Source organism: Salvia hispanica, chromosome 6 (assembly GCF_023119035.1).
Source record: "Salvia hispanica cultivar TCC Black 2014 chromosome 6, UniMelb_Shisp_WGS_1.0, whole genome shotgun sequence".
Classification (NCBI taxonomy): Eukaryota; Viridiplantae; Streptophyta; class Magnoliopsida; order Lamiales; family Lamiaceae; genus Salvia; species Salvia hispanica.
This window is the reverse complement of record NC_062970.1, coordinates 670,112-679,801: the sequence shown is the minus strand read 5'-3', so window position 1 is coordinate 679,801 and position 9,690 is coordinate 670,112. Positions and strand designations below refer to the sequence as shown.

The following is a 9,690-nucleotide window of genomic DNA, read 5'->3' as shown; positions in this document are numbered from 1 at the left end:
GTAATCATGTCTTCTCTCTCAAATGGAAAGTTAGAATTTATTTTTTGGGTATACAATTATGAATGTCATTCAACTCATTTGAAATACATGATTTCCATTTAATTGTAGTTAGGTTCACGATATGTTTACGTATTTTATTTCAATTTTCAATTCCTTCTCTTGATCACTTACTAATTTACTATTTGTGACAATTTATTTTTTTGTAAGTTAGAATATTGGATTTGATAGAAGTAACATATGAGATCACTTTTGATCTGAATAGCCCGTGGATTAGCTCGAAACCCGAAGATTTAGGGTTAGGGTCGAAAATTCATATCCCGAATAACCCACACCCAAATAGCTTGAAAATCCGAGTGGATTGGCCCAAACCCGAGCGTGTTAGCCCAATTGACATCAATAGTCACAATGGTTTCAAACCCAAGGCTTTTGGCTTAAGACATTAATCACATTACCACTTGATCAACGAAGCACACACGTATAATACCTAGTTTTATTACTTAAACAAATTGAAAAATAACTATTTAAGTCAACAATGGCTTGACATAATTTATTAGACAAACAATTCAATTTAACCAAAAGTACATATAATAAATGAAGCATGCAACAACTTGCAACAAAATTACAAATATTAACATTATCACCATCAAAATTTTCATATATATTGCTGGCGCTGCGTAGATAGTTGCTGGTTTACAACTAATATTTATTTCTTAGTTAATCTCTGCTAATTAGTTCATTGAACAAGAGCTACCTACTAAAGTGAAATAGTATAATTTAATAATCACAAACTGCATTAAATTAACCAATCATGGTTTCCAATAATCTTTTAGATAGATAAGTTCTGATTAGAATTAGTAAAACCTCTAAACTTCTCCAATGGTTTAGAATGGTTAATTAATTTAATTATCATTTTTTCATGTGGATTACGTCCCTACATGCATGTGCATAATATATATAGACAAGAATTCATCCAAGCATGAAACATGATTTACATAAGGAATAATAGTCACTTGAATCACAAAATTTGTTCAAATTTTAATCAATCCCATAAAGTTTAAAAACAAAATCACCAAGTTTCAATTTTTTTCAGTTGTCTAATCTGTGTTCTAAACAACCTCTTCTGACAATACTCAAAACGACATTGTTTCATTAAATTAATTAAGTTTTCTTTTGTTTTTCATTTTCTTATTTCAATAAAACGATGTTGTTTTATAAATGGATGGAGCAATTGGTAAAAAAAAAGTTTGATTTAAAATTCTCAAACCCTATGGGTCCGCCGTGAATTCAACCAAACTTCCTCACTTAAACGACTTTTATCCATTTATATTTTTTTGATACAATGAAAAACTCGAAATGACAGAATGGCAAGTGTCAATCCATCAATAGTAAAAGCGAATCACACCTCTTCCTTTAAGTATTCGAGCCCGTTCACTTCCTAATGTCACTCAAATTATCGATCACTATTATCCATCCACATAAATACTCTCTTTGTAACAAACTTATATATACATTCATAATATTGAAGAAACCTATCTCATGATGACAAAAATACATCCAAATAGATCAGTGAGTAGCTCTTCTCTCTCTTCACCGGAGAGGGAGAGAGAAACATTCACAGTGTGGATGAAATCTCTGGTGTTCCATGGAAACGGCTGCACTGTGTTCAACTCAGGAGGTGAAGTCGTTTTCCGAGTCGATAATTATCAGAAAAAATGCAGTAGAAAAGTCTATCTCATGGATTCAAGTGGCCAAACATTGTTCTCTATGTATCGAAAGGTAGGTTTTTTGCATAAATTCATTCATTATTCGAATGAAATTTGGTTAATTAATTAATTAAATAATTAATTTATGGTGGTGGTTTTTTTGGCAGAAACTATATTTTTGGGGGTTTTGGGAAGGTTTTAAGCACTCAAAAGGTGGCAAAGAAGAGAAGAAGCCATGGTTTAAAGTGAGGAGAAATCACACAATTTTTGGGAGAGAAATTTCGTGTCGTGTTGTTCTTAAATTGGAGGAAAATAGTGAAAGTTATTATAGAATCATAGGATTGGAAGGGAAAGCTTCACTCAAGATTGTAGATGAATTTTCAGGCCACCTTCTTGCTGAGGTACTAGACACATTTTACGTTGTATATTTAGTTCGATTCTAATTTCTTAAAAGAACTTTATTGAAGTAAATTATTGTTACAAATTATCGGAAAATTAAAGCTCGATATGTTATTTTATTTACTTATTTATTGCTTTAAATTTTTATTTAATTTGTGTATTTAATAACGTCAATAATAATTTAATTTGGATGTATAAACATCAAAATAAATGCGTAAAAGTAAGCAAATAATGTACTAGTAAACGGGATGTTGGCCACATAAAATAAATTACGTGACATTTCTCGAGAGATAAAAACTTTTTACTAGTATCAATTAATTGGAAATTTACTTGTATTTATGTGTGTGTTTGTGTTTGTGCAGGCAGTTCAAAAGCAATCATCAGAAGGGATTCCATTGGGAAATGACGTGGTTACGCTAATGGTGGAATCAAATGCTGATCAATCTCTAATTATGGCTCTTGTCACCATCTATGGTTTGATCAACAATAGGATGTAAATATGTGTATATAAATACAAAGTTTTATGTGGAAATTAGAAGAGAAATTCACAGAGATGATCGATTAGGTTTTTGAATAGGGAAAAGGTTTTATGTATTTTGTAGTTCATGTACATATTAATATACTATATATGATGAGATGAATATATGTATTTCCTAATTCATAAAAAATATTGTACTTGAGAAGCTCCACATGTATTGATAATACTAAATTATTTTGAACAAAGGAAACACTAACTCTAGCTGCGTTCATGTTTGAAAAATACCTAACGATCAAAGGTAAAATGATAACCAATAAAAGCCAAAAAGATATACCCAACAACAAACCAAGATCATAACGGGAAATCCCGAACACCATCCAAACTTATGCGAGAGTCAACCACTATACGAATAGCAAGAAAGTGAAGTCGGCATGCCAATATTCATGATCTTAGGGTATCCCATCTTTCACCGAAGTCCCGGATCTCATCAAATCCCTAGCATCACTTAAATTATCAATCACGGGTCCCGACAAGAATGAGAAGTTTGGGCATCAGCCTCCAGTCTAATTATCAAAGAGCGAAAATAAGTGTTTATTCAGGTCGTAGCACGTGGAATATTGTCTTGTTGTGAATAACCCAAATAGACCATACTACTATCACTTAGGACATTAATTAAATGACCATGCCTCAATGAATGTTACAATTATTATTGATAATGATTATGATAATAGCTATAAGTGCTTGTCACAACTTTAACCACACATTTTGGAGAGTCCATTCGTGCACAATACATATAGATAAGAAAATTAGTTCTTGAGCCAAAGAAGGCTAAGTTTAACAACTACTTTTGTCTTAGTATATTAATCCAAGCAGCCACTACCTTTCATTAAAGATTATACTTATCTTCATCTTATTTTAATTTGAGTCATTTTCCAATGCAAAATAGATAAGAGTTTAGTTATCCCTTTCCCCACCCAAAATTACACCATGAAAAAGTCACATGTCAATTAGATGTCAAAATTTTGTTTTGCATCTTGTAAATTTGGATATATATCATGGAGCCTACTTATAATACTGCAAGTAGTGGAAATTGACTTTAATGGCGACGATGCCGACTTATTTGTAATGTCACAAGCCATGATAGTCTGGTGATTTTATTTTATTTTTATTTATGTGCAGAAACAAGTGATGTAGGATTAAAGGTAGATGGTGGGATTAATATATCTGGCTTGATCAATAATAGGAGTATATACTGTATTTGGATCTTGATTGATCTAGACATGCACACAAATATGGATAGGGCTTTTGAGGAAATTGACTGTTTTTTAAGCTAATTTCGGGTACGGATACCCGATGCGGGTATTCAGATACCCGGGAAGCTGAATTAGGCCGGGATCGAATAGGAAAAAATAGGATTTCGCGAGTGCAGATACCAGTACCCAACCCGAATGTAAGAACAATTTATGTGATATATTCATAAATAAATACTTCACTAGTCTCTGCATATGCCAACAAAGCAAAGTATATTACAGAATCAAAAAAATAAAGAAAGAAAAAGAGAAAAAAAAGAATCAGCTACTGAGGCAGACTTCTGCAATGGTGAAATGACCCTTGAAGATTTTGTATTACATTCAATGAAATGAAGAAACAACCACATTTATATATAATTTACAAAAAATTTATTCTTGAAATACTCTGCAAAATCTGTCAATATGAGTCCACCCAAGCGCCGGTTGTTAACATACCTACATACTGAGCCGAACAGGCTTAGGCAGCGCTACGATGATTCTTTTTGTTCTTGAGGTTGCGTACTTTCATCACGAGTTGTTGTCGTTCGCCTTCAACTTCTGCAAACTTGAGACTTATTTCTGAATAGGAGATTCTAAGGCTAATCAGATCAAAGCAAACACAGCAAATTTTACACACCTTTTCAAGTGCATTTTCATATTGAATGGTGGTTTGGTTGAGCACTTCCATTCGTCGTTCTAACTCTTCGATTTTGTAAAGAAGATCCTTTTCCCTCTCAAGAAATGCATTACTTGATATTTCCAGAGTACTTTCCCTTAACTCGATCTGACCCTGAAATCACGAGTTTGGAATCAAAATCTGACATATGATAGCCCATTATAAATTTAAGAAACACCGTTTCTCTTACTCTTTGTAGTCGAGGATGCATTACAGTACAACATGTAATGACATATGACAAGAGTCGATAAGGTGCAGATTTACCTCAAGTAGCTTAATTCTCTCCTTAAGATCTACGACTTCTTTGGAGCCACGAAGAACAGGCTTGATAGTTTTTGAAGTTTCTTTGATTACATCCTTCATCTTCTTCTCCATGCTTCTGAGGGCATCTTCATTCTTCTTCAAGTCTTCTTTTAGTTGAGAAACTTTTTCCCTCAACTCCCCATTTTCCAACTCATGCTCCGATAGAGAATGCTTTATTTCATCGTACTGTGAGTGAAGAGAATCTAGCTCTGCCTGCAAATTCCAAACAATCGATTCTTTTTCTTCTAGAAGACATCTCATTTTATTCAATTCCTTCTCTGAGTCCTTGGCATCATTTTTCAGTAATGTAATCCTGTTTTCTAGCACAGTTCTTTCTTCATTCCCATGCTCCACAAGTGACTCCATTTCCTTAACGGAGTTCCTCATTTGTTCCAACTCATGCAACAGTGTCTCCTTACTCCTTAAGTCCTCCGACAACGTTTTATTCACTGCTCTGCATGTCTCAATCTCATCCTTGAGCCTTAAAACTTCTTCTTCGAGGAGCCCTTGGGTTTCTTCGGTCTGCTTTTTCTGATATTCAAGCTGCAATGTTTTTTCATCAATGTCTGACTGCATCTTTTCTATTTGATTAGCCATGGATTTCACCTGACTGGCTAGCTGACTCAAACTATCCTCATAACTAGTCTTGACTGATTGATGTTCTTCAGAAGCTTTCTTGATCACTTCTTCTAAATGGAATTTCTGTAGACGAAGCTCGTTCCCTTCTGCTAGAGATTTGGCGGCCAGTTTCTCATTGGATTCAAATGTAGTCGCCAGCTGCACAGAAAGCCTTCTAAATTCCTCCTGAATCCTCTTTGCTGTGCTAGCATTTTGCGACCGTGTTTTTCTCAATGTTTCTTCAGCTCTTATAGCTCGCTGCTCCTGCTCCACTTTCGAGCTCATAAGAGATTCCAGATCAGCTTCGAATCCTTGTGCTTGGTTTTCAATGTCTTCCTCCAAGCTCTTGACATGAGCTTCTAATTCACTAACTTTGGAAAATGCATCCGCTGACTCTTTTGATTGCCTTTTGAGTTCATTCTCAAGTTTTTCTATCTGCATTTCAAGTTCATGATATGCATCCTCAGATTCTTTTGATCGCCTTTTGAGTTCATTCTCTAGGTTTTCTATCTGCATTTCAAGATCATGAGTAGTAGCATACGTTGACGAACATTCATACTGCATTTTCAGCTGCTCCTGAAGCTCGCTCTGCTCTAGCTTATATGACATTTCATGATTCTCTTGCTTCATGATTTCATAATCAAGAGCAAGCTGCTCCATTTGCATCTCAAGCTCGTCTTTGTCTCGCTTGTAGATTTCTATTTCAGTACGCATGTCCATGATCTGTTGTTCTAGAAGATATGCTTCCTTTGTATCATCATGCTCCTTCACGAGCTCCTCAAGAGCCTTCTGTTCTTCATCTTCATTGTCAGTGTCTAATCGACGTTTGTCGCCTGCTTCGTGAGATTTTTCTTCCATGTCTTTAGTTGATGATCCATTAGACAGGTTCAATATCTCTCTGTCTTTCTGCTCCAACATCTCATCAAGGTCCTTCACTGCAAGCAATAGTTCAGAGTTTGATTCCTGCGTCTTTTGAAGTTGAACTCTGAGATTGGCATTTAGTTCTTTAGCATGATTCAGCTCTTGTCTCAGTTCTTCAACCATTGCATAACCCTCCCTTCCCTCAACTCGCGAATTAGTTCGATTTTTTCCTTCGTCTCGACTCTTTGAAGCTTTAAGTATACCACATTCTCCCTTCAGAGCATCTCTTTCCTCTCTCACGCAAGCAAGCTCTCTGAAAAGATCTTGCCCCCTTTTGCTCTCCTTCACAATCTGCTTCCGAAGAGTCTGAAGTTCTAACTCAGACATCTCTGCTTGTCTAGATAAAGCAGCAACTTCGGATTTGAGCTTCTCTATCACAATATCCGAGGACTCGTCTGAATTCTGCCTCAGGAAGGTATCTCTTGGAGTGTCAGACGAGTCGTCTGTACTAACTTCAAGGGCAGAACTACCTAACCAATCCCACTGTGACCTTTGATGCTCTTCATACACTGCAGGCAAAGCATCAGAGTTCAGCCTCGAAGATGGTAGAACTGCAGCTGGATCCTGATGGACACTGCTATTCTTGATTTGAGGTTGCCATGGTATCTCAACTCCAGAACTGCCATCAGAGCTTGAAACTGTGAGATCAGATCCACTAGATGCTCGACGGTTGCCATTGAATTCAACAATGGGGGAAACAGTCTTGTTCAATGGCTGATCCTGCTTAAAGAAAAGGAAACAAAGCACAATCAATTACGACTATCAACTTGAGTTCTACCAAGGAAAGTAGTTTATGAAAACAAGAATGCAGAACGAGAGATTACATCAGAACTACTCTTTACATTTCCATCTTTGTCACCGTTATCCAACTGCGACTTGAGGCTGTTTTCTTTATATATTTTCACAGTCTCAGTTTCTTCAATCTCTCTGCAGGAACAATAATCACTCTCAGTTCATTGGAGCTTAGTAACAAGTTTAGAGAAAAAATAACTATAATAATCAACAGCACCTCTCATCAGTAGACTCTTGCATCCTCTGAATTGATATCTGTAGAGATACATTAATATAGCAAGCAAATAACGAAACATCAATCCAAGCTAAACAAATGTATGTCATGGTTTCAAATAGGAGGACTTACATTCAAAACAGCTTCGGTTTTTGAGTTCTTGAGGGGAAGAGCAACCAAGGAAACCTTATTTAACTCCACATAGTTTGAGAAATCAATTGAGGCTTCTCCAAGAACTCCACCTTTAGACGACCCCTATCGCACAACATAAGAGAAATGTTAGCTTTGGATCATTGCTTGGCAGCAGAGCAAAGCATAAATATCATCTGTGCAACATTCCATACCGTCCCTACAACAAAGTAGTATATCCTCTCCTGAATCTTCCCTGTTTTTGGCTCTCGATTGAACTTCACAGTCTCGTACACTGGATTCTCCCAGAAACAACTCCCATCTCGAACGGATGCCTTATCCGATTTAACTGTTGGCTTCCCAACATCCGCAGGAACAACAGATATCATCAATGCATCCCCTCCAATTTGTGGCACCTAGCATTTCAAAAGAGTGATCATCACAAATTCAATAATTTCATCAAATTTTAGTCTCAATAGTACAAATTTCCAGCATAAGACTCCAAACCGAATGATGGAAAAAACAATACTAGTCCAAATCCATTGCAAAATACACAGAAAACTCAAATGCTAAACAACATCTAGCCTATCAATTCACAACACCTCCCATCACATCACCACTTATTCCAAAAGATCCAATCTGTTTTCGCTTTGCTCTCAATCTTCAAATGCATTACCACATCCAATCAAAAATAGGCACACACTAATACAAACAAACAAACACAACATGCGCAATCAGAGAGAGTAATTCACCTTAGCTGCATGAAACTGCAGCTTAAACACTACTTTGACCTTGTTCTTCTCGCTCCTCCACCTCGCCGACTTAAACATTTTCCCCCTACTTCACCCGCACCTCAGCATCACCTTCTGATCTCACTCTTCACGAACCCGCCGGAGCTCCGCCAGAAGCTCACCTGAGCTCCGGCGACCGCCGCCGCAGAATCACCATCCGCTCAAAACATCATCAATGCAATCCGAGCTCCAATTCGCTTTCCGAGCTAGGAAAAAAGCCAAAACAAAATCGAAACGCGCTCAAATTCAAGCGGCCAATCAATCGGATCAATGCTGAATGAAACTCACTGCAATCCTCACTTGTTAATGCCGAAACTGAGGAAACCGCAACTAAAAACGAGAGAAATCAGCGAAACGCAGATCTAAAGCTGCTTCTCTCTGCTATTTTCGCTGCGTTCAATGCTCTGTTTGAGCTGAGAAACGGTTTTCTCTCACTAAAATCTGATCTCTCTCTCTCTATACGTAACAGTATTTCTGTATGAATGAGAGAGGCATTATTATGACAACTCTTTATTTATTATTCAAATTTCCGTTTTTATGTATTTCGAAAAGTATTTAATATTTCTTGGTAGTGGAAAAAGAGGAATTAAATAATGGGAGTGGGAAGCTTCTGTGGTCAAATTAAGATAACCATGAATTTATTAGGTGTAATTTATAAATACTACAGTATTTTAATATTTCTGGATTTTTGCTAATTATTTTTGTCTATGTTTACAGAAATGCCCTCTGTAGAACGGTTGTTTTCATTTGATATGGGGGGCGATATGGAATTGTAACATATGAATTTAAATTATAGTAAATGCCAGAACTGCCTGAATATATGTCTATTTTACGATTTTGATCATATATTTTATCTTTTGAATTTTTATATCCTGAATATTTCAACTCGGATCACAATTGGTCATACACTAACAATTCCATCAATTTTTAATCGGTTTTAACCCGATTTTGATGGTTTAACAGTCCCATTCGGGTTAAAACGGTTTAAAATTCGGTGAAAATCGAGTTAAAACTGTTTAAAAATTGACGGAATTGTTAGTGTATGACCAATTGTGATCTGAGTTGAAATATTCAGGATGCAAAAATTCAACAGATAAAGTATAGGACCAAAATCATAAAATGAGCATATATTCAATATCAATTTAAATTATGTTGTTAATTTGTTTATTTTTAAAACAAGATTAATTCATCATATTAATGTTAAGTTAGTGAATTTCATTTATGATCTTTACAATACTAGTAATTTCCTTTCTAAATAGATTACTAAACTCGAAGTCAATTTTGGAAATATTAGTGGTGGGACATAATTGCTAGAGATGCACAAATGTGAATTTACTTATTTATTTTCAAATAATTGCAAGTAACTCACTTTATGTT

At 35.8% G+C, this 9,690-nt stretch overlaps 2 protein-coding genes across 2 annotated transcripts; one reads left to right on the top strand and one right to left on the bottom strand.

Moving 5' to 3' along the window:
- The first annotated feature begins 1,460 nt into the window (after window positions 1-1,460).
- Window positions 1,461-2,836, top strand: LOC125197361 (protein LURP-one-related 11-like). Its single transcript, XM_048096094.1, has 3 exons — window positions 1,461-1,776; window positions 1,871-2,104; window positions 2,465-2,836. Exons 1-3 carry the CDS (start codon window positions 1,537-1,539, stop codon window positions 2,597-2,599), a joined length of 609 nt encoding a protein of 202 aa, XP_047952051.1. The 5' UTR covers window positions 1,461-1,536; the 3' UTR covers window positions 2,600-2,836.
- A 1,511-nt stretch (window positions 2,837-4,347) lies between these two features.
- LOC125193288 (myosin-11-like) lies at window positions 4,348-8,786 on the bottom strand. Its single transcript, XM_048091058.1, has 7 exons — window positions 8,275-8,786; window positions 7,738-7,938; window positions 7,526-7,648; window positions 7,397-7,434; window positions 7,212-7,314; window positions 4,810-7,107; window positions 4,348-4,659 (listed from the first exon to the last, which is right to left on the bottom strand). Exons 1-7 carry the CDS (start codon window positions 8,350-8,352, stop codon window positions 4,348-4,350), a joined length of 3,153 nt encoding a protein of 1,050 aa, XP_047947015.1. The 5' UTR covers window positions 8,353-8,786.
- Between the last annotated feature and the right edge of the window lie 904 nt (window positions 8,787-9,690).

Bases quoted from the DNA above. Each gene is read 5' to 3' on its own strand.
- LOC125197361 (XM_048096094.1), top strand. From the start codon at position 1,537: ATGATGACAAAAATACATCCAAATAGATCAGTGAGTAGCTCTTCTCTC. The intron at 1,777-1,870 runs GTAGGTTTTTTG...TTTTTTTGGCAG, and splicing joins TGTTCTCTATGTATCGAAAG to AAACTATATTTTTGGGGGTT. The intron at 2,105-2,464 runs GTACTAGACACA...GTGTTTGTGCAG, and splicing joins CAGGCCACCTTCTTGCTGAG to GCAGTTCAAAAGCAATCATC.
- LOC125193288 (XM_048091058.1), bottom strand. From the start codon at position 8,352: ATGTTTAAGTCGGCGAGGTGGAGGAGCGAGAAGAACAAGGTCAAAGTA. The intron at 7,435-7,525 runs GTAAGTCCTCCT...GTATCTCTACAG, and splicing joins AAACCGAAGCTGTTTTGAAT to ATATCAATTCAGAGGATGCA. The intron at 4,660-4,809 runs GTAAATCTGCAC...TCGTGATTTCAG, and splicing joins AGAGAATTAAGCTACTTGAG to GGTCAGATCGAGTTAAGGGA.